Genomic DNA, 24,976 nt, shown 5'->3' with positions numbered 1-24,976 from the left:
ATGCACTCAAGACTTTGGATTATCTTTTATTCTATTCTTGTACCAATAATTTCAGAAAACACAAAAAGATTCTCCCTTACTGTTTTTGCATTTAAAATTTACTTAGTATTGAAAAAACTCGAGTGTCATTGATTGTTGAACTTGTGAGCTTAGAATTGACCGGAGGTGACTATTACCACTCTAAACTTAGGACTTTGCTTTCCCCAGGGCTTATGACTATGGCTTAAAGATAATAGATATTTGGTAAATATCGATCGATTGAATCATTGATCCTAAAGCTTTGAGATCTCAGCCATACTTCAAGTCAGGGTCTGCCTCCACTCAGAGTCAATTTAATAATCCCCTTTGGGGAAAAGTAATAAATATTTCATGGAAGATATGTCTTAATTGTAAGAAATTTTGAATTCTGACATGTCAGAAAAATGTGCACTTTAGTTGGTTCTTCAAATGTTATGGATCATAGACACTGTGGAAATGTGGTCTATCATCTGGAAACTTTTTTTGTTTAGAGAGAGAGAGAGAGCATGAGTGAGGGAGAGGAACAGAGGGAAAGAGATAGAGAATCCCAAGCAGGCTCCACCCTCAGCACAGAGCTAGACTCGGGACCCGATCTCATGACCCTAGGATCATGACCTGAGCTGAAATCAAGAGTCAGTCGCTCAACTGACTGAGCCATCCAGGTGCCCCATCTCTGGAACCTTTCCTTAGGAAAACATGTCCATTTGCAAAATCTTACCTGCAATTCCTGAAGCCCAGCTGCAGAGCTCCTCAGGAAGTCTGTGAACCTTCTGTTACGGCTGTTCTTTTGCCTCCCCCTAGTTGCTTGTCTTGGCCACAGCAGACATGAAAAGAGGAGATTGTTTCTAAGTGTCTTTTTAAAAATTTTCTTTTCTTTTTATTTCAAGTAGGCTTCACGCCCAGTGCTGAGCCCAATGCTGGGCTTAAACTCAAGACCTTGAGATCATGACCTGAGCTGAAATCAAGAGTCAGATGCTTAACCAGCTGAGCCACCCAGGTGCTCCATGAGACATTTCTAAATATTTTTGTTTTCTTCTCCAGGGCTTATTGACTATAATTTTCATTGCTTCCGGAAGGCCATCCATGAAGTTTTTGAGGTGAGAATGAAGATGGTGAAATCACGAAAAGTTCAGAATCGACTACAGAAGAAAAAAGGAGCCACCCCCAATGGGACCCCTAATGTGCTGCTGTAGTGAAGTTTCAGGAGTATCTTTTTAAGCCAGACCTTCCAGTGAGGCCACTGAGCTGTGTTGCACTAAAGGAAAAGGAAAAAGGATATGGGACACATGATGTATTCGGTGTAAGAAAAGAAAAATTCCTGCAACCCTCTTGATCTTCTCTTTTTTAAATAAAGTGAGCACTTTGAAGCCAAAACTTGTATTTTAACAATGAAGTAAAATCTGTAATTTCGTTACACAAATGTAAACTTTTATGGTCTGTGGTCAGAAACTCCTGTGTGAGGACTGCCAGGAACTGTATATATTTTGCTCTTTTTCATGTTTTTTTTTTCTTTGAACTTTGATAAAACAACTTTTCTAAGCTTTTTTCTGTACTTGGTGTCAAGGACATGCATACTGTAGTGTAGTTCAGATCTATATGGCAATCAGAAATCAAAAAGCAATGCACTGGCAATGACTTTTTTTTTTAATCACTTTGGGAATCTTTGCTAACAATTGTTGAGAAAAATCATTTTTCAGTGGAGCTGGAGCAGATTGGGGCAGCAAGCTCCAGGAGCAATAAGAACTGTCTCCTGTTTATCACTGGTATAAACGGGAGTTTTGTAGAATACTGTTAGCACCAAACTTACCTAAAAATTTCTATAGCTGGGGCAGTACTTCCCGACTCAACAGTTTTTACAGAGCTCTTTACCTCAACACACATCTCTATAATCATTTTATACAGAGAGGTTGTTCCTTTTTGCTGCATTACTGTTCTTTAGAACCTTCGGGACCAGATTTCCAAAATGGTGCCAATCACTGGAGATTGGTCAAAGTAACATCAGAGGCCACATGGTTTCCCAATTGTAGGTGATTGGTACCTACAGATTTAAAAATATATATACAATTCTGTATGTTCGGCCCTGAGCAATGGGCCTGCTGTTGTGCAACATTTAAAACGTTTGTTGAGGATCATGACCGCAGGGAATGTCTCAGAACTTGAGCGGAGAGCATAATCCTGGTGAGCATGTTTGTCGCCACTGAGCCTCCTGCTCATCTGTGATCGTGTGCCTTGTGGACTCTGCCTGTTCCCACCTTAGGACTGAACTAGAGCTCAGCTTGCTAGCAGCACACTCTGATAGCTGAAAAGCCATCCTGCAAACCCCTAACGATCAGTGGGAAGAGGACAGCCAGAGGAGGCGTTACAGTTAGCTATGTCTTGGTCTCCATGAAATTCTTCCACTTATGCTTACCTTAGACTATCAGGATGTTAAGAGACTTACTAATCACCCCTCACCCCAGACCATTCCAAGTAGGTAATTCTATGTCCATCCCCAGGGTCAGTGCCCTAAAGCTACTTGTGGGTATTAGAAAATAATTTTATTTATTTATTTATTTTTAAGCAGAGACTCCTGAGGAAATCAAAGCTGGTCCTAGCAAAATGTACCAAGTTTCTAAAGTTACTTGCCCTTGAAACTATCTCACTTCCATCTGTAGCTTCCTTCCATCCTCTCTCCTTTACTCCCCAAATCCTATTCCTTTGAGGCTGCTAACTGCAAATGCAAGACTGATTGCGGTTTAAGATTTGAGTCCTCCCAAGGGTCTGCATTTTGGAAGGAAATTTCCAAAAATCATTAAGGCGCCCAACTCCCTTCCTCATGATTCCTGCTCAGAAACCTGGGTCAGTAGGAGCCCAGGGTTCCAAAGGAGCCTTTTCCTTAATTTCTAGACCTATATCCTGTTGGATCTTTGGATCTTTGCCAACAGGCTTGGTACATATGGGTTATTCTTACAAATTCAATGCTCTAATATTTTTTACACAATGTTTCTTTTTGATTAAGCAAATAAAGAATCACTTTTCTAATGTGACTTTATCCTAAAGGTAGAGACACTTGCCTATCTGGTAAATCACACATTACTTAGCTATATATATATATATTGTTGTAACCAGGAGGAGCTTCCATTTTTAAGCTGGGTATATGATGGGTTTTTGTTAAAATGTGCCTTAAAAGTCTATTACTTCAGGAGCAAATGGTTCTTTTGGAGAAAGCAAAAATAATCCTATGGCATAGGACCCAAGTTCATGGTAGTAAGTGCACTCTTTGATTAATCACACACTAATCCATAGATTACTGCCTCAAACCTGTAAGCATGGTAATGACCTCTTAGTTAAAGACAGATGTAGGAGTTATGTCTAAGAGTTCAATTTTTGAAGTCTGTGCTATTGGAATTACAAAATCTTTTTGATTCCTTTCACATTTTATTTCTGATATGGAACTTGGGTTACTGCGATGCGTATGACCATATTTAGGTCTCAAATCTAATGCTATAAATACAAAGCCCAAATACATGGCTATGGTGATGCCCTGGAACATTTTTGCTCCTTTTCAAGGGTTGAGAACTTGACCTACAGGTTTCTGGGGCAATTAGAACTTCTGTGTAGAGGTGAGACTGAATTACCACCTTTGGTTATTTTTAGTGATAAAAATTAGTGTGTATGACCAGGGTAGAGTGTTTCTGAAGGAATAAGTAAAAAACTGGTTGGCATTCACAGTGTTATTTTGTGAACATAATATATTTTGGACCCTTAAATATAAAATGACTAAAAAGTCAGCAATATTGTTAAATACGGGTTATATGCTAACTCTGTTTGAGACATACTCCAGAAAAATGGCTAAACTGTCTTGATTATTAAAGTATGGTATGCATTTAACTTCTATAGACTGGTTGTAATTTGTAATCAAGCATCGTATTATGTTTTACTTTAAGCCGTACATCATTTGTAATTATTGGTAAACCGTTGCTTTCAAGAATGTTAACAGCCAATTGAAAAGCATGTGTCATGCTCATGATTTGGGAAGGCTCTCATTTTATTTCAAGCATATTCATAACTAATCATTCTGGGAGCAGAATATTCTCTTGGTGAAGCGTAGGTATGGTCCTTCCTACTTGTGTGGTTTTATCCCATACAGGAGTATCATTGCTTCACTGGCCCTGCTGGGTCCCTTTAGTAAAATGTTTGTCCTGATTAATTTCCATTTTATGGAAATGAAGGTAAACTACTCTACTTACATTGGATTTACACTTTTATTTTTATATTGTGAACACCCTTATCCATATTTTTGATGGGAACATGACTGTTTGGAATGTAGAACTGGTTTTTCAGTAAACTTCAGATATTAATTCTTGCTTCTCTGGCCCTAGTGCCTAGCTACCTGGGAATTCTTTTCCAAACAGTCCACCTTATCGATTCTGCCTTGCTTAGTAAGATTCCACTCTGTGATGACTTTGACAGATACCTAAGAGTTCCCAGAAAAGACTAGCCTTTAGATGTTACATCTTATATATGAAATTCTGTTTCTGGTTGGAAAACCTGACCTAAGATAATATTTTTCTATGGTTTTTTATCAGTGGTGATGTTGAGTTTAGGAGAAAGAAAATTGTCTTGAACAGAATTACTTACTGATAACATGATTGAGTGCACACAATATTTCATAAGTGCTTTTATGTAAGTTATCTTCATAAACCCAAGAGGGGGTACTATTATCACTATCTTACAGATGAGGCAACTGAGGGTAGAGGGATGAAATCCCTTGGTCAAGATCATATAAGTAGTAAGACAGAAGGGCCGGAGTCTGCCTGGAGAGTCCACCCTCTCAATACTGCTCTAAGCAGCCAGACCACATGTCCCTTTAAGTAGCCTCCCTTCACAAATCTGAAGATGGGGACTTGAAGTTTAGGATTTACTGCTGCGTGGGCTTATGAAGGCTAAAATGCTGGGATATTAAAAAAAAAACAAAACACCTTTTCTTATGCGAGAACCAATATGAGCAGCTCTAAATGTACTTCAAGATTATGCGTTTTTCTTCCTAATCCATTAAATAACTCTACTGCCGAAAATCATATTAACAGATAGTGTTTAAATGTCAGAAGAGAATTCAAATACCTTGTCCAGACTTTTGGTCTTCTAAGAAACCAAAGTATATAAAATTCTGAGAAAATCAAGAGGGAATAAGCCTTTGAGCTTAGCTGTATTTAACCTTTTACTTCATTTTTAATATGTGTAACCATATTTATAGAAAACAAAACACTGATCTGGAATAAAAATCAAAAAGATACTTTTCAACCCTAACCTTTTCTTGAGATGCAGACCTATATTTAAAATTGCCATTAGCATACTTTTGCTGTCATCTTCTATTAGGGGACCCTTAAATCTAACATGTCCAAAAATTGAACTTGCTTCCTTCTTGCTAAATCTCCTCTTTCTATGGTGGTAGGACTATACTCCCTGTGGTGCCTGCCAGAAATGTAGGCCTCCTTCTTGGCTCTTCCTTCCTGTTCACCCTTTCAACCACCCAGTTCTTTCAGCTCAGCCTTACAAGCTTTTTTTTTTTTTAATAGTTTTTTTTTTTTTTTTAAGTTTATTTATTTTGAGACAGACAGAGACAGCATGAGCAAGGGAGGGACAGAAAGAGAGGGAGAAAAAGAGAATCCCAAGCAGGCGCTGCACCGTCAGCACAGAACCCGATGCGGGGCTCAAACCCTAGAAACTGTGAGATCATGACCTGAGCCAAAACTGAGAGTCTGACCCTTAACCAGCAGCCTTACAAACTTCTATTCAATCTATTCTCTCCGTCTCTTTTGCCATTATCCTGCTTTAGATCACCATCTCCTCTCTCTGGATCTTAATAACCTCTCAGCTAACGTCTCTCCACCTCATCCATCCATTCTCCACACAAGACCCAGAGTGACTGTTCTACACCACAGTTCTGACCACATCACTCCCTTGCTTAACACCCCTCATAGCTCTCCATTATAGATCTCAGTCATACTCCTCAATACAGTTTGCAAGAACCTGCTTCCCAGGTTTTTACTTCCCTCTTCAGCCGTGGCTCATTTTCCCTCAACAGAGCTGAACCAGGATGCCCATACAGTGCATGGTAAATAAGAGGATCCATGAGTTTTGATTCTTTTCTTTGTCAGTCATTTTCTGAGGGAAATGATAATTGTTTTTCATTCAACAGTTACTGATATGACACTTTTTATATGCTACGTGTTTTTTTTTAAACTTTTTAATGTGTATTCATTTTTGAGAGAGAGAGTGAGAGCAGGAGAGGGGCAGAGGGAGAGGGAGACGCAGAATCTGAAGCAGGCTCCAGGCTCTGAGCTGTCAGCACAGAGCCTGACACGGGGTCTCAAACCCACGAACCATGAGATCATGACCTAAGCCGAAGTCGGATGCTCAACCAACTGAACCACCCAGGCGCCCCTACGAACACCTATTCAGGTGTTCTTAATAAAATACCTAAATGGCAGATTCTGGAGATGCAAGGATTTTAATAATAGAAAATAAAGCACTTTATAGAACTGTAGGAGTTGACCCTTTATGGAATCCATTTTAAACTTTTTGTTGTTGTGAGCCACAATAAATATAATTCACATTGCAAACTATCACATACTCACACTTATAAATATTACTTTTAAAAAAGATTTTATTATATTTTTAAAGGGTTTATTTTTAAAAATATTTTTAATGTTTATTACTTTAAAAAAAATTTTAATGTTCATTTATTTTTGAGAAAGAGACAGAGCACTAGCAGGGGAGGGGCAGAGAGAGAGGAAGACACAGAATCTGAAGCAGGCTCCAGGCTCTGAGCTGTCAGCACAGAGTCTGACATGGGGCTTGAACTCAGGAACCACAAGATCATGACCTGATCCGAAGTCAGACGTTTAACCAACTGAGCCACCAGGCATCCCAAGAGTTTAAGTAATTTCTACACTCAGTTGGGGTGCCAACTCACAACATGGAGATTAAGAGTCACACTGTTGGGGCACCTGGGTGGCTCAATTGGTTAAGCCTTTGACTTTGGCTTAGGTCATGATCTCAATGGTTCGTGAGTTCAAGCCCCATGTCTGGCTCTCTGCTGTCAGAGCCTGCTTTCAGATCCTTTGTCTCCTTCTCTCTTCCTTACCCCTGCTTGCACTTTCTTTCTCTTTCTCAAAAATAAAATAAAACATTAAAAAAAAAAAAAAAAAGAGTTGCACTGCCCACCAACTGAGCCAGCCAGGCACCCCTTATAAATATTACTTTTTCAAAAATCTCACAAAGTAGGGACGCCTGGATCTTAAGCATCCAACTTCGGCTCAGGTCACGATCTCACATTTCCTGAGTTCGAGCCCCGCATGGAGCTCTGGGCTGGCAGCTCAGAGCTGGAGCCTGTTTCAGATTCTGTCTCCCTCTCTCCCTGCCCCTCCCCTGCTCGTGCTCTGTATCTCTCTCTCTCTCAAAAATAAATAATAAACATTTAAAAAAATCTCACATAGTATTATTCCTTCTACATGCAATGCATTCTAGTATTTTTTTTATTTCCTTTTTGAAAAAGATGTCACAATTCACTAATGGGTCATGTTCTATTTGTAAAGCATTGCTGGAACGAATGAATCCATTTGCCAGATCAGAGATACCTGAGGATTTTCTTTCTAGCCTAAAATATTTTCTTTCCCTAATGTTTATTTATTTTTGAGAGACAGAGACAGAACATGAGCGGAGGAGGGACAGAGAGAGAGGGAGGCACAGAATCCGAAGCAGGCTCCAGGCTGTGAGCTGTCAGCACAGAGCCCGATGCAGGGCTCGCACCCACAAACCATGAGATCACCACCTGAGCCGAAGCCAGACGCTTAACTGACTGAGCCACCCAGGCGCCCCTCCTGTTAATTTTAAAATCTTAACAAACCTAGGGGAAATTCTGAGGAAGTTCTTGAATTTTCCTTTCACTTAATCGGGGCTTTCTGCTGTCTACCAGAGTAGTTCTACTTTCCATTGCCATCCCTTGGACGTTTTTGTATGCTGGGTTGTAGGGGATTTAGGAGGCTGCTGTCCTGGCAAGATCATCATTTACTGTAGACTCTATCCTTGACTATAATAAATAGTTAACTTTACCGGGATTTTAGGGACTTATGAATTTACATCTGACTTCTATGTGGTCCTTTGTTAAATCAGATGATATTGGTATTACCCAATATCGAGGCTGCATGAGTTTTGCCCTTTTGTAGTATTTTGAGACTTCCAAGAAGCAGGTGAGCAAGGCTCTTCCACATGAAAGAGACGTGATCTGCTGCTACACTCAGGGTGGAGGAGGGCATTAACTAGTGTCGGGCTGCCTGAGGTCTTGACCACCCTGCTTCTTCAATCTTACTAATCAACGGCTGGGGCAAGGAGGATCTTTCTAGTTTCTCAAAACTGAGCAAAACCCCCCACCCACACACACACAAAAAAAACAAACCCCCCCCCCCCCCCCCACTTAAGACCCTTCCCCTGAATGGCCAACTACAGTTGACCTCAGTTTCTTCCATGCTAATGCAGGCCACCCCAAGATGAGCCACTCTAGTGTGAAGACTGAGCTGAAGGCAATCAAGACCTTTCAGGCTCAAGAGAAACTTCTGTCCTTTCCTTAACCACAGAGAAGAATCTAAATTGGGGGTATTTCCCAGAATAAAGATAATTATCAGAGATAATTTTTATCTGAGTGACCCATCTGTATGGTAGGGCAAACATTTTATTACCAAACATCTGCATTACTTTTTATTGCCCTGTTAAGTGCATTCTTCCCTTGAAGCCCCAGATCCCCACCCACTTCTCCTTAGTTCAGAATGACATATAGAACTCATTTTGCCTGACTTTAGAGTTTCCATGTCTGTGTGGATGCCCCATACATATGCTATAAAATTTGATTTTCTTCTGTTTATCTGTCTCGTGTCAATTTGATTCTTAGTTCAACCAGAAGGACCTTGAAAGGGACAGGAGTTCTTGCCACCGACACTTACCCTCACCACCTGTGTGGAGAATTCCATTTCTCCTCCTACAAGCTGATTCTGGTTGCTTCCACCTTCCATTATTGCCTAAGTCCCTGTGACTGCTGCCCAGTCATTGCTTGCCTCTGGCCTTGCAGAGAGCTCATGACGGTAATGCCCTGCCTTCATCAAGTAGTCAGTAACCAGGAACAAACTCCAGACTTCTCCCAGACTTCTACAAGCGACCTCAGTCACCTCCCTTCCATGGGAAGCAGCCAGTAAAGGGGCTGACTGGGAGGGGCCAGTCCTAGATATCTTTCCATCTCAGTGGGAGAGGAAGGAACTCAGATTAATAAGGTGCAAGAAAAAGCACCATCAAATTCATGTCCTACCATTTCATTTAATGCTCAAGGCCAGAGCTTTCCAAAGTTCTTGGATCGTAAGAATCACCTAGGGTGTTTAGAAACATAAATTCTCATCTCTACTCCAGCCTTCTTGAATCTGAATCTCTGAGGAGAGGTCTAGGAATTTGTATTTTAAATACGTATCCTAGGCAAGTCTTTTTTTTTTTTAATTTTTTTTATATTTATTTATTTTTGAGAGAGTGAGACAAAGTGAGACTGGGGGAGGGGCAGAGAGAGAGGGAGACACAGGATTGGAAACAGGCTCCAGGCTCTGAGCTGTCAGCACAGAGCCCGACACAGGGTCCGAAGCCACAGACTGTGAGATCATGACCTGAGCCGAAGTCGGACACTCAACCGACTGAGCCACCCAGGCGCCCCTAGGCAAGTCTTATATATTGGGAGACATTGTTTGGCTTTATAGCTGTTAAAAGGGATGAGAAGCAGAGATGATGGAAGACTAGGGTTAGAATCACTAGGGGAGCTTTCTTCACTCTTCCACTCCTCCATTAATACACACACACACACGCACACAAACATGTGTCCACACACACACACACACACACACACACACACACACACACGTCTCCAGTGTTAGTTTCTTTTTCCAATTGGGTTATATAGCTTTTAAAATCCAATTTATTTAATCAACAATGTGAATGTAAACTTTTTTTTTTTTTACGAGAGAGAGAGAGAGAGAGAGAGCGTGCAAAAGCAGGGGGCGGGGAGAGGCAGAGGGAGAGAGAGAATCTTAAGCAGGCTCCATGCTCAGCTTGGAACCAGATGCTGGGCTCGATCCCATGACCCCAGGATCATGACCAGAGCAGAAATCCAGACTCAGGCACTCAACCGACTGAGCCACTCAAGTGCCCCTTGAATGTAAACTTTTATAGATGTAAATTAAATAATTTAAAAAGTCTAGTTAAATTGTTAAATTTTTTTAATGTTTTATTTATTTTTGAAAGAAAGAGAGTGCGTGAGCGAGCAGGGAGGGGCAGAGAGAGAGAGAGGGAGACACAGAATTCCAAGTAAGCTCCAGGCTCTGAGATGTCAGCACACAGCCCACTGTGGGACTTGAACTCACAAGCCGCGAGATCATGACCTGAGCCGAAGTCAGATGCTCAACCAACTGAACCACCCAAGTTCCCAAACCATGCGTTACTTTAGATATTTAAATATTTATTCATATTAAAATAACAAATTATAAAATGGTATTACAAAAACAAATTAACAAAATGGTATTAATAAAAAATTTTCTTCCCCACCCAAATCATTTTATTTAATTCTTCACAGGCATCTTGTACAGCAGGGTTTTCATCATCATGGGAAATTTTGAATCATCTAACAGTTCCCTCTTGGCTGTTTAAGAAAGAATGTTTAAAAAAAAAAAAGTATTTCCCCCCCAACCCAAATTCTAGTTAGGTAACATACAGTGCAGTATTTGTTTCAGGAGTAGAATTCAATGATTCATCACTTATATACATAGCAACAGCTGCCCCCTTAACACCCATTAGCCCACCCCCACCTACATCCCTCTACCAACCCTCAGTTTGTCCTCTATCTCTTTTTTTTTTTTTTTAAGTTTTTTTTTTCAACGTTTATTTATTTTTGGGACAGAGAGAGACAGAGCATGAACAGGGGAGGGGCAGAGAGAGAGGGAGACACAGAATCGGAAACAGGCTCCAGGCTCTGAGCCATCAGCCCAGAGCCTGACGCGGGGCTCGAACTCACGGACCGCGAGATCGTGACCTGGCTGAAGTCGGACGCTTAACCGACTGCGCCACCCAGGCGCCCCTGTCCTCTATCTTTAAGAGTCGCTTAAGGTTTGTTTCTTTCTTCCCCCTCCCATACGTTCATCTGTTTTGTTTCTTAAATTCCATGGCGAAATCAGATGGTATTTGTCTTTCTTCTACTGACTTATTTTGCTTAGCATAATTCCTTCCAGTTCCATCTACATAGTTGCAAATGGCAAGATTTCATTCTTTTTGATGGCTTAGTAATATTCCATTGTATATATAAACCACATCTTCTTTATCCATTCATCCATTGATGGACATTTGCGCTCTTTCCATAGTTTGGTTATTGTTGATAATGCTGCTATAAACATCAGGGAGCATGTGCCCCTTCAAATCTGTATTTTTGTATACTTTGGAATAAATACCTAGTAGTGCAATTGTTGGATCGTAGGGTAGTTTTATTTTTAACTTTTTGAGGAACCTCCATGCTGTTCTCCAGAGTGGCTGTACCAGTTTGCATTCCCACCAACAATGCAAGAGGGTTCACCCAAAAAGAACATGTTTTAAATTGAATAGGATACTGTCAGTGGAGATATTATGGGGTCTCCAAAAACCATTTGTTAAACATCAAGACAGGTATGTTTCCCCCCTCTATATTCACTATCTCCACAAATAAGTACTTCTTGCGTTTCTCTTTTCAGTGACTTTTTATTTAAAAAAAATTTTTTTTTTCAACGTTTATTTATTTTTGGGACAGAGAGAGACAGAGCATGAACGGGGGAGGGGCAGAGAGAGAGGGAGACACAGAATCGGAAACAGGCTCCAGGCTCTGAGCCATCAGCCCAGAGCCTGACGCGGGGCTCGAACTCACGGACCGTGAGATCGTGACCTGGCTGAAGTGGGACGCTTAACCGACTGCACCACCCAGGCGCCCCCCAGTGACTTTTTAAAAAGCCTACTAATAATGATCTCCTATGCTTATTCTCCAAGGTCGTACCCTCAGGAATGTCTTCACCTTTTCCCCATAATTTTTTAGGTAACCCTTATTAGAAAACTGCCATTGCTCGAGGCCCTTTCAAGACATACTGTCTTCCTGAAGAGTACTTTGTTCAAAAAGGACAAAGACAAAAACTTAAGGCAACTCTTTTTTCTGAAGAATGGTATCTTGGAAAAATTTTACTTCCTATTCTGGCATATATGCTGTATGTTTCCATTTAAGAACATCTGCACCTAAACCTAACATCAGTTCCCAGGGACGTGAGACTGGCCCGGCTGTTCTCTCACAAGATGCTAGAAGGTAGGCGGAGTGGTGGCATACCTGCACCTTGTGGTTATTTTGTGCTAAAAGGATAAACTGTAGGGAAGTCCAGGACTGCTTTTTAGAAGATGATGACTTGGCTGTTATTCAAAGCTTGCAAACTGGATTTTAATGGGAAGCAGCATTGGGTTGTTAGTTCTAAAGATGGTAATAATATTCCTGAAATGCCTTGGGGCTGCAGAATTTCTCTACGAAGTTTTGTAATTTGTGTGTGCGTTGAGCATTGTCTGTAGACTGAAGAAAGTTTCACATCTTTATCAACTATGACTTTTTGGAAGATTGTGGATGCTGCAGTGGTGAAGAAAACACAAATTTGTTTAAAAGTATTCGACTCACACTAATTTTTTGCCATTTTGCAATTTCCCAATGAATAGAAACTGAAACTGCTCTCAGGGTAGACAGCAGAGTTCTAAGTTACTCAGGCGAGTTTGTAGATGACCAAGTTTCTTCCATCAGCAAGTGCCTAAAAAGGTTCAGAGAATGACACACTGGCGCGGCAGGGTAGGGGCCATAAGAAAAAAGGCATAGACAGAGTGGCAGAGGGACAGCACCCATCTGTCCTGAAGAGCAATTCGGAGAGGACCCAGGAAGAGGGAGGGAGGGAGAAGACACAGTTGCTGGCACATCACAAAGTACCTGTTCTTTCATCCATGAGCAACTAGTTTTATCTTAGTGGCAGGTGTTTCCTTAACAGCTAAGATTAGAAACGAATGATCTCTTGTTAAACTCATCAGTTCGTCAGAACTAGGGAGTAAGCAATATGAGCACTGTAATTTTTGCTTTTAATTTTAAAAGTGTCTATATTGTGAGGGGCACCTGGCTGGTTGAAAGAGTATGTGACTCAGTCTCAGGGTTGTGAGTATGAGTCCCATGTTGGGTGTGGAGATTAAAGGAATAATTTTTAAAAATGAAAGCACTTTTATTATGAAAAAAAAAAAAGCAAAGATATGCAATCCATGTAAACAAAGCAAAACTACAGTACTGAGCAGGTTTCTTTTTCTTCATTTCTAATATCAAGAACCATAATTTGGGGGAAGATGTCAGATAATTCAAAACCATGGCAGCAAATTGGGTCTCCAAAAAAGTGTTATTTTAAAGAAAGTCACAGTAAAAATGATTTTAATAATGTTGCAAACAAATGTTTACTACTGTATTTACTACTTCTTTGCTTATTAATGGGAAAAATATTTTTTTAAAAATGTTTATTTTGAGAAAGAGAGAGAGAGGGAGAACACATTTGGGACCAAGGGAGGGGCAGAGAAAGGAGAAGAGGGAGAATCTCAGGCAGGCTCTTCACTGTCAGTGTGGAGTCCGACACGGGGCTTGATCCCATGAACTGTGAGATCACGACCTGAGCCAAAATCAAGAGTTGGCCGCTCAACCAACTGAGACACCCAGGAGCCCCACGCATTTCCATTTTCAAATGGTGGGAAAAAAGACCTTGCATGACACAAAATAGCCTGATTCCTTCCTAGTGTAGCAAAAACAATCCAGGTTTCAGACCCAAAAGACCTGGACTTGAATCAGGGTTCTTCCACTTCCTAAACAGCCTTGGATAAGATGCTGAAACTTTTAAGATTTCAAAGTATTCAAATCGAGAAATAAATAAAATTCTAGAAAAATTTGTTTTCATCAATATGATAAAAAAAATAGCATGTTAGAAGTATAAGAACTTGTAATGTAGTGGAAAAAACTGAGAATTAAAGTAAACTGCTTTGGAGAGCCTGGCTGGCTCAGTCAGTACAGCATGTGACTCCTGATCTTGGGGTTGTGAGTTCAAGCTCCCGGTTAGATACAGAGATTACTTAAAAAAAAAAAAAAAAAAATTGCTCATGGTGCCTGGGTGGCTCAGTCGGTTATGTGTCGGACTTTGGCTCAGGTCATGATCTCATGGTCCGTGTGTTCAAGCTCCATGTTGGGCTCTGTGCTGACAGCTCAGAGCCTGGAACCTGCTTCAGATTCTGTGTCTCCCTCTCTCTCTGCCCCTCTCCTGCTTGTGCTCTATCTCTGTCTCAAAAATAAATTTTTAAAAAATTGCTCATTTTTCTGAGACCTCAACTGCCTTCATCAGTAAAATGGGTATAAATAACCTATGCTGCTGTCAGTATTGTTGTGAAGAATAAATGAATTGATGTATATCAGGTGCCCAGTACTGGGCCCAATACACAGTAGATGCTCAGAATAGTCCTGGCCTTGCTCCTAGGATGCAAATCAAGATGAGTGGTAGACCTGCACTTCACAGGACTTTTTTAGAAAAGAGGAACTATATAGGGCAACGATAGTGGTTGTAAATAAATAAACTTTTCTCTATAAACGTTTCTGCTGAGAGAAATCTTTCAATTGGCTTGCTAGAGGTCTTTGCTCTTGCAACAAGTTTAATAAACTTTAACATGTGCCCATGAACTACATTGTCAGAATAAATTTTTTTGTTTTTAACCAAGAAAGGAGAGATTATAATTCCTATGGAGCCAGTCTGGTGGAGGAAAGAAGCCTGTTAAGGAGCAAGAATTCTTTGTCTCTTTTCAGGGAGCAAGAACCCCTGTTCCCTTCAAGGTCCTTCTAGCGGGACTAGGAATCAAATTGACATGAGACAGATAAACAGGAGAAAATAAAAGTTAACAGCATACATACAGGGAATCCACACAGACATGGAAACTCCAAAGTCAGGCAAAATGAGGTTTGTATGTCATCCTGAACTAAGGAGAAGGACTCCGGGTCTGGGACTTCAGAGGAAAGGAAGGCACTTCACAGGGCAATAAGGAGAACAGATGTTTGGTTATTAGATGTTTGCTCTGCAATACAGATGGGTCACTCAGATAAAATTTATCTCTGTTAACAATCCTTTTTCTGGGAAATACCCCCAATTTAGATTTTTCTGTGTGGTTAAGAGACGGACAAAAGTTTCTCTTCAGCTTGCAGGGTCTCAAGCGCCTTCAACTCAAAATAATCCATATGTCAAGTGGCACATTCTGGTGGGGGGGGGGGCTGTCTTGAACCCTTTCAGCACTAAGGAGCAGACTAAGTGGTAGTATCTTCTAAAAAAAAGAAAAATGTCCCACTCTCGGTGCAGAGGAAATAAAGGAGGAGAGCCCCCAGAGACTACAGCATTCAGAATTTGACTGACTTGCAGGCTGAATAACTGAAAGGCTCCTAATGCTTTCAGAACTCTGTTTCCTTAGCTATCAGATAGGAATGATAATACCTGTTTCACAAGCCTCTTCATTGTGAGGCCTATTGCCACAGGCTTTTGCAAAACTGTCAAATGTTAGACAATCTGAAGATTTAATAACAAAGAATGAAAAAATGAACGAAGCAGCACATTGGGGTTTGGTTTGGTTTGCGCATTTCAGCCAATCTGATTATCCCTTTACTTTTCAGAAAACAACAACATGGAAAGGCTTGAAAGATATCATCTAATTTTATTTTAGATATCCTCCATTTCTTCCCTTCCCTCCCAATTTCACTCTTTACAAAAGGTTGCTGGTACAATTCTTTATATAACAAAATGTAACTTGGCCAGCCGGATTAACCCTTCTTCATCTCACCTAGAATTCCTTCCTTCCCTCTTCATCCTCCCTAGTCTGCCAATCCCTCCCTCTTTCCTAAATTCTCGCCCCTCCTTTAGGCCTTCAAGAACCCAAGCCCTCTTTCTCTTAACCCCATTTTTTCCATAATGAAGCATGAACTGTGTCCTCTGAGGTTCACCCTTACGTATGTATTTGTATGCTTTCCCGCAAATTCAACGTAATTCCCTTAGTTTTATTTGGCAAGTCACAATTATTTATAACTATAAATAAATGCTTACAAGTGTCTTGCACCTGATGACATTATCTTAAAAAAACTGTTCTAAAAACCCTACTCCGTTCCTTATCACTGGATTTTTTCCCTTCCGCACGTAACTGTTCCCACTCCCATCAGCTATACTGGATCACAGACAAGGCTGTGCAGCGCGCGGGCAGCCGGAGCCCGGGCCCCTCTGGACTCTCAGGCCCGGGCTCCAGGAGCCCACCGGCGGCGAGTAGGGCTGGGCCGCTTCCGGCCGCGCCGTTCTTCCGTAATACCCGCGAGCGCAGGGAACCCCGGACAGGCCCGGCAAAAGGTCGGCTTCCGGGGGGCCTGGGCGAGGGGCAGACGAGCGCGCCGTACGCTTTTGCAGACGCCGGAGCGCTTTCCGCGGGGCCAGCGGCGACTACGCAGTGACGGACGCCGGAGCCGGCCGACCGACCGCCACGAAGCGACCGCCACGTCAGGGCAACTTCACAAAACCCGGGCGAGGGCGGGTGACGCAGGCCGGGCGGCCGCGGCGGGGTTGGGCCCGCGGCCAGACGGGAAAGCTTACCTCCAGCCCGGGCGCCCGGTACAGCGACTCCCCGGCCGGCGCCGGCGCCTGCCCCGCCCTCAGGGAGGCGGGGGAGCCGCGGGGGAGGCGGTGCCATCGCGAAGCCCGCGCCCCGCCTTCACCCTCCTGCCTGCAGTCCGGGCCGGGGCTGGGCGGTGTCTGCGGAGGCTCCCTCGGCCTGGCCCAATCGGCCTGAGCCGCGCTTTCACACCGGCGGCGGCGCGGAAAGGTGGAGGCGGCTGGCCGGGAGGCCGGAGCCGGGCCAGCGATCCGCCATGGAGACCCGCTACAACCTGAAGAGCCCGGGTGAGCAAGGCTGGAAGCGGTGGGGGGCGCCGGCGGGTGGGCCGGGGAGGGCGGAGTGACCCCGGACCCCGGGTCGGGCGCTGCGGTTCCCTCGCGTCCGCCGCCACTCGCGGCTCCGCCCCGGGTTTCGCGCTCTACGCGAGACCGCCGCCTGCCGGGATGGTGCAGGCCGCAGGGCGGCCGGGCGGGCACCGGCTGCCAGTCCGGGGACTGGCCAGTTCCCCGCAGCACCTGGACTTTCCCTTTCCTCTTGTTGGTTGCGTAGTGCTGGGTCATAAACTCATATCTAAGAACAGATGTAAAGATGATGTCCGTGGGTAATAGTTAACAACGCCGTGCCGTCCGTACCTGCACCCTGAACACCGACCGTCGTTATCCTTTCGTCGCTGCCACCGGACTTATATTAGCTGTTTCACTCACTTACACGTGAGGATTTGGTTGTTTAAATATCGCCTTTGCAGCATTTGGGGGCAAATAGAATTAAAGACCTAGAGGAAATACTCTGTATTAAACTAACTAACCAAAGCGCTAAGAAAACTAGTTAGATGAGCCAAGCCCTTTAGTGCTTAACCATGATTTTTGCCATGCCGACTAACATGATATATATCTATATTCGGTCATAAAGACTTATTTTTCTGTACTTAGTGCCCCTGCTTCATTTACAAAACAGCCCAAACAGTCCTAGCCTCAAGTTCTTTTCTGGTGCATTATGAAGATGCACGAAAATCAAGCAGCTCTCTCATATTAAGGCAGGCTGGAAATGAAACACTAGTTTCTGTAAATGGTATTTATTCTATGTGTACCTTGATAAAATTGTCAGGAGGGACAAACTCCACAGTTCAGCTCCAAATGATATTCCTAGAATATTAGTGGTGGTTTGGCCAAATATTGCTGCTGCTTATTTTTTCATTACAAGAAAGCATCTTTTCATTAGGAATCAGTAAGATTAGCATCGTTATGGAAAGAGCGGACATGTGAGTCTTTGATTTTTAAAACATACTTAATATGTAGAAACTCCAGAAAAGCTTGAGGTTATTGATTGAGCAGAGCTTTGTTAGCTTGAGTGCTTTCAGGCTGAGAAATGTTCTTAGGTGACCAAGTGTGTAGAATGGGTCATACCATGTATGGGCCCATAGACTCCTTTAAAAATCTAGTGAAGGCTATGGGCTTTCCAAGAGATGCATTTATACAGTTCAATTTCAGTTTGGTTAATGGCTCTCCATTCCCCATCTCTTAAGAACGCTAGAGGGGAAAGAGGGGAAAATAAAAGACAAAGAGGGAAAGAAAACTTTGGTTTTAAGGATAGATGGTAGAATGCTTAAATTGTTTAGATTGTTGTAGATTATTTTTTATGTTTATTTTTGAGAGAGAGAGAGAGAGAGAGAGAGAGAGAGAGAGAGACAGAGCGTGATCAGGGGAGGGGCAGAGAGAGAGGCAGACCCAGAATATGAAGCAGGCTCCAGCACAGATCTGAGCTGTCAGCACAGAGCCTGATGTGGGCTCGAACCCATGGACGGTGAAATCATGACCTCAGCTGAAGTCATACACTCAACCACCTGAGCCACCCAGGCGCCCCTAGATTGTTGTAGATGTAAATAAAACTATATGGGTAAAAATGTATGGTGACTCTGAGGGCTCCTGGGTGGTTCAGTCGGCTAAGTGTATGACTTTGGCGCAGGTCACGATCTTGGATCTTGCCGTTAATGGGTTCGAGCACCGCATCGGGCTCTGTGTTGACAGCTCAGAGCCTGGAGCCTGCTTCAGATTCTGTGTCTCCCTCTCTCTCTGCCCCTCCCCTTCCTGCTCCCACTCTCTCTCTCTCATAAAAATAAACATTAAAAAATTTTTAAAAATTAAAAAAAATGTACCTTGGTCACAGGATACCAAGTTCCTTAGGACAGCTGAGATACTTGGAGTGTCCAGAGAATAATGCAAATATGAGTAATAATGCAGTTTGGAAGGGAAAACTGGTGGATCCAAAGACATTGTTTTTAACAGCACATTGCTCAGTTTTCTTTTTTTAAGTTTATTTATTTTGAGAAAGAAAGCACAAGTGGGGGAGGGGTAGAGAGAGAGAGGGAGAGAGGGAATCTCAACTAGGCCCTGCACTGTCTACACATTGCTCAGTTTTGATAGGTTATCATGCCTGAGGTTATGAAAAGCTTTTAAATTCTCCAGAATTTTGGGGCGCCTGGGTAGCTAGTCCCTTAAGTGTCTGACTTTTGATGTCGTCTCAGGTCATGATCTCATGGTTTGTGGTATTGAACCCCACGTCCGGCTCTGCACTGATAGCACAGAACCTTCATTGGATCCTCTCTCCCCATCTCTCTCTGCCCCTCCCCCGCTTCCTGCTTGTGCTCTCCCTCTCAAAATAAATAAACAAACTTAAAAAAATTCTCCGGAATTTTGTGCATTTCCAAAGTATCTGATCTGTCAGCTGGCTGAGCTTTTGTGGACATGCTTCATGCTGTGTTGTAAATTGCTTCCTCTTTTTGGTATCATTTCCTCAAAGGTGGTGGTGGTGTTCTACCTGAGATCATTTTTTAAAATCTTTTTTATTAGTTACTCTGTGGATCATTTGGAGTTCATGGTGAAGGTGAATTAGATGAGATATGGGACTTACCAGAAATGCTAGCAAACATGGTGAAAATGCTTCCTTTGTTTTATTCTCAGTCGTGTGGTATTTTTAGAGTAATCCATGTGTGAAAGAAAGTGATTAAAAGCACTTCACAATGGAAGAGATATAACTCTTTCTAATTAGACATATGCATGGCACAATTAGGAGAATACACATAACTGGTAAAGGGCCAGTGTGCTAGTATGTGGCTAGTACGTATGTTCAGTTTGTAAGTGGGAAAACTTATTTCTTTGTGATTTTTCTGGAATGGACTTGTGGTTAGGGGTAAAGTTCTGTGTGGAGCTACCTCATTAAGCCTCTGCCTTAGCTCATCAGTGGTTGTTCTGGATCAAGTTCCCTGATCCCTTTTTGGGTCTGCTCTGGCCAAGGTAGTAGGATTTCAGAATACAAAGTAGGGTGACCTATGTGTAGAGAACTTCTTGTGGTAGCTTTCTTCAGAAGGGGTCTGTGGCCGTGTTCAGGAGGTGATTGGTGAGAGAGTGGAGCAAAGGCACCCACTGTCTGCACCGGAAACCTGGGAGCTGTTCTATCCATATACCCTTAGTGTTGGCTGGACCTTCATGCTAATTATTCTCAAGCTTTAATGTCCAATTCAGCCCTTTTCCTAGGCTGTAGTATACCTGGAATTACTGGTGATTCAAAGTCTTCACCCAGATTTCCCCCACACTGAAAAAATCTCTATGAGGTAATAAAAAACCAAACTCATCAGTTTACTCTCCTCCTCCAGAGTCCCCTCATCCCTTATTCCAGGATTGACAGCAACTAGGCACCCATGGGAATTATCTTTGATCTCTCGGTCTACTCCTTAGTCTACCCCCTACCCTGGAACGAACACCACACACCCACACCCACACCCACACCCACACCCACACACCCACACACACACGCACACACACACACAGGCATACTTGCATGGGTGCCGGTATACACACACACATATTTATCTATTCAGTCACTTTTGTCACCAGCTCCAGTAAAACAAAAAACAAAACTGATTAGATCAGTCCTTAAATTGAAAAAATTTCAATGTCTTCCTAATAGCTATGGATAACATTAAAAGTAAAGTGTTCAGTTTGGTCTACACGGCTGCTCACGATTTGATCCTTGTCTTTCTCACCAACCTAGTCGAGACTACTACAACTGTGCTCCGTTGCTTTTTTTTTTTCCCGCTTCTGCATTTTTGCCATGTATCCATTTCGCCCAAGTGACTATCCAGATGGAGTAGCTCTTCTCACCTGTATGCCTTGGTCCCTGTTGGAAGCTCTGCTTGGCATGGCTTCCCTTTAATCCATTGGAAATTCCTATTCTTCAAGCTTCTTTAAGGTTCGGCCTTGTCCAGCTATCTTAAGCAATTAGGTAGACTATAAGGTAGTCCCTATGTTTGTACATACTTGGTCAGTGTTTGTATTTCAATTGTTTTAATATCTTTCTCACTGTGAGTTTTTTGAAGGCAAGAAGCAGGTCTTGGTTATTTGGTCTCCATCACTTGGACATTTTTTTAAATGTTTGTTGAATGGATACCTTTGTAGGGTCCTTCTGGACAGAAACACTAGTCTTTAAACATTTGCTTAAGTGCCTTCATTATGGGAGTAGGAAGAGGCACTTGGGGAGCAGACATTGGGTTCATATCCCCAATATACCCTCCTTCTGCATTTTACCCATGCTTTGGAGATTGATTATATTAAGATATTTGCTTTCTTTCTTTTTAAAAGAATTTTTTTTAATGTTTATTTATTTTTGAGAGAGAGAGAGTGCGAGCCCAGGAGGGGCCGACAGAAAGGGAGACACAGAACCCAAAGCAGGCTCCAGGCTCTGAGCTGTCAGCACAGAGCGTGACACACAGCGCTTGAACCCACAAACGTGAGATCATGACCTGAACCAAAGTCTGATGCTTAACCAGCTGAGCTACCCAGGAGCCCAAGATATTTTCTTTCTAAGAGAAATAGATGCTTGAGAGACAGTGACCTGTAAAAGATCCCTTTAGCTGGGGCTTTGTTTTCAAAGCCCAATGTAAGCCTAGAGAGGTAGAGCCTGGGTATTTGAAGGTTGCTATTGCTAATGCCTAGGCCCATAGAGCCTAGAGTTTGGATCCAGAGTGATCCTGTGGTCTCCGTAGAAAAGAACAAGAGCAGGCATGCAGGTATTCCCCATCTCCTTTCCTTCCCTGGCATATTGTGTCTCACCATGGTAGAATTCCTTGAATAATCTTGCAAAGAGATAAGAGAGGAGATGATCGGAAAAAGTTTTCTCTGTATGTGATAACAAGAGATGGAGCATCAGGAGTGGCAGACCATGTTCTAGACCTAGTTGCCAGGCAGTAGTTTGAAACTTGACTATCCTGTAGTGATAGTTCTCCTTGGGAACCAGGGAGCCATGCCATGAGGCCAACTATATATGCTCATTGTCTGTTGTTTTTAAAAAATTTTTTTCAATATTTATTTTTGAGAGAGAGAGAGAGACAGAGCTCAAGCAGGGGAGGGGCAGAGAGAGACGGAGACACAATCCGAAGCAGGCTCCATGCTCTGAGGTGTCAGCACAGAGCCCATGCAGAGCTCAAACTCATGAACTGCGAGATCATGACCTGAGCCGAAGTCAGACGCTTAACCTACCTAGCCACCCAGGTGTCCCCTCATTGTCTGGTTTTGAACCAGGGAGAATTTTGAGAGGGTCTTATATCCCAGTCTATTTCTGACAATAACTTGTGACCTGGGGAAGAGGTGGGGGAGAGGAAGGAAAAGAGAATTACGTGAAGATATTATTGACTCCCATTTGACAGATATGAACATTGAGGCAGAATAAGATTAAGTGATTTATTTAAGGATTTAGAGCTACAGAATATAGGAGCCAGAGGTTTAATGCAGCTCTAATTCAGAGTCCACATTCTTTTGCACTAAGACATTTATAATATATGTAATGTAATTTCAGGGAAAAAAAGATTATGAGAACACTAGACTAATATTACCTTCTATTTGGCTACATGGCTTTAGCTCTCACATGGTATGTGCCTGTGTAGTCTGTGAACTATGAAAATCAGTATGTTTAGTTGTTGAACACATGATTGTTCCTTTATTCAATTGTTATCAGTTGTTCTTAATTCTGATCCTTTCTTAACATCTCTCGTAATATCCAAGTACTACTGGGTGTTTATTTTTTTTCTTTCCTGTTGAATTGAGCTGAGTGGGGGAGAGGTGGAGAAAATGTGGAAAGAGTTTGCAATAACATAAAATAGATTTCTTCAGCTTAATCATTCAGCCAGCTGATGAGAAATGAAGAAAAAAACAATCTCCATGGCATCTTTGATTGCCGACAGCAGCCAAATGAATTAACTTCATAGCAGCTTCCATGATTTTATTTATATCTAATAATATTAATTTGAAAGAATGATATTTTCCTGTGGCTTTAAACCAAGGTTTTTCAATCCTTGTTCCATGGGCTCCTTCGATAGACTAGGTTGAAGGGCGTAAACAGCCTGAAGGCCCCTCCATCCCCAACCAAAACAGCTCTGTTACCTGTTGTACATATTGAGGTTCTCATTAAGCTTTTTTTTGAACAAAGGATTTTATTGTCAAATAAGTTTGAAAACCATTGCTTTTAACCAGATGCTTGGAAAGATTTTTTGGGAGGATGATAGTAAAATTCAATTAAACTAATATTTGAGTGTTTACTATGTGCTAAGCCCTGAGGAGCCTGCAGTGAAGTAAATTGTTTCACAGCAGACAGGTGTTAAGTAATTACAAGTGAGATTTTATAAACTTTATAAAAGATAAAATACAGAGTGTTAGGGCTTAGAGCAAGGAGTCTCAACCTAGTTTCTACAGTAGTGGCTTCCAGATGGGACTGACCATTAGAATAACTAACATGGAGAGTATTTCTGGTCTCTGTTCCCCTCCCAGGACTCCTCAGAGATTTTTATCTATCAGATGGGCATCTCTAGTCATTCTTCGGGGTGTACAAGGGAAGTTGTCTGGAAGACATTCCTAAGGAAGTTCCTTAAGGCCTGTCTGGATGGGGAGTGGGAGTGGGAGCAGCATTGCAAGCTGAGGACCATGACAAATACTAGATTAGAAACATGTATGTGAACATTAAGATACATTTCCCCCCATGTTCTAGACACTAGACTTTTTTCCATTCTTTGACCCCCTGCCCCCTACCTCCACCACCTGCCCCAAGACTACAAGCTCCTTGATAACCAAAACTATATGTTGGTTGCAGCTGTAACATCTAATATGATGAACTCAGTAACTATTTGATGTTCAAATACTTTGATAAAGTGAACAAAGTCTGTGACTACAAGGACCTAGTTTGATGTAGGAGATAGAAAAGAACGAATAATTATGGAGTAGGATAGTGAATTATGAACTCTTTCCCCCACTTAGGAACCCTTGATTAAAAGGAAATTTTATGCAGAAGTCCTGATACATACTGAACTGTTTGGTTGTATGTGTGTGGGAGGTGTGCTCAGTTAATCTCTTTCATTCCATACCTATACCTCTGTGCATTTTACTTTTATTGTTTCCTCTGCCTATTCATACCCATGCATAATTCCCACTGTCTTTCTTTCAGATGTCAGTGCCTGCCTGACTCCTTTTCTCTTCTGTCTGCTGTCAGGTTAGGTGCCCACCTGGTACATACTTCTCTTATAGCACATTGAACTATATCAGTTGGTTTTCAAGCAGAATTTTGGGAGCCATGGGCTACCTGGTTTTTTCCTGGCTTTACAGTCCTATACCAGTATCCTGACATTTTTTAGCACCTACAGCTTGAGGTTTGAGGGGCTGGGACCAAAGGATTGACCTTTAAGAACCAGTAGGGAAGGAAGGAGGGTACAGGTACAGATAGGATTTGTAGGTTGTGATAGGCTGCTGACAGTCATTTATCGTGGAAGTAAAAGGCTGTGTCATTGACTGTAAGAGGTGAAAGAGGAGTGAGATGAGGAGTAAACAGGTGTGAAATAGTCTTGGGGTGCTGGCTGGAGTGGGCTGCTTGGCTTACCAGAGAAATTCCGGAACGTTGGGTGGCATTGTGTCCTGGTGGAAGTTGTCGATAATAACTCTGTAATGACATCAGTGTGCCTGCCTCTGTGACTTTTTTTACCCTCCCCTTCAGTAATGCTCAGCTGTTTGGGTATAGATACCAAATAAGAAGATGGTTGGGTTGGGTCAGCTAGAATTATATTTTATTAGGGGAGTATAAATGAGGAATTCCTAAGAGCCAAAGGTATGGATAAAGAAGGACGTGAATATAGATATAGGTGGTTACAGAAATTTATGGG

At 42.3% G+C, this 24,976-nt stretch overlaps 2 protein-coding genes across 3 annotated transcripts in view; both read left to right on the top strand.

The window, feature by feature from the left end:
- Positions 1-3,888, top strand: part of RRAGD (Ras related GTP binding D) — a 41,271-nt gene extending 37,383 nt beyond the window's left edge. Inside the window, exon 7 of the mRNA XM_025925676.2 lies at positions 1,060-3,888. Coding sequence (XP_025781461.2) covers positions 1,060-1,211 — 152 coding nt within the window. The 3' untranslated portion in view covers positions 1,212-3,888. The remainder of the gene's footprint in view (positions 1-1,059) is intronic.
- A 13,054-nt stretch (positions 3,889-16,942) lies between these two features.
- UBE2J1 (ubiquitin conjugating enzyme E2 J1) overlaps positions 16,943-24,976 on the top strand; it is a 29,619-nt gene continuing 21,585 nt past the window's right edge. The window contains exon 1 of one of the 2 annotated variants that reach the window (XM_025925443.2): positions 16,943-17,066. In XM_025925443.2, the coding sequence (XP_025781228.1) occupies positions 17,036-17,066 (31 nt within the window). In that variant the 5' untranslated portion in view covers positions 16,943-17,035. Of the gene's footprint in view, positions 17,067-17,334; positions 17,493-24,976 lie in introns of those variants that run through there. The other variant, XM_086707407.1, reaches the window with a different exon arrangement.

Source organism: Puma concolor, chromosome B2, assembly GCF_028749965.1.
Source record: "Puma concolor isolate L17-30 chromosome B2, mPumCon1.1.hap2, whole genome shotgun sequence".
Taxonomy (NCBI): domain Eukaryota; kingdom Metazoa; phylum Chordata; class Mammalia; order Carnivora; family Felidae; genus Puma; species Puma concolor.
This window is presented reverse-complemented; position numbering and strand designations above follow the sequence as displayed.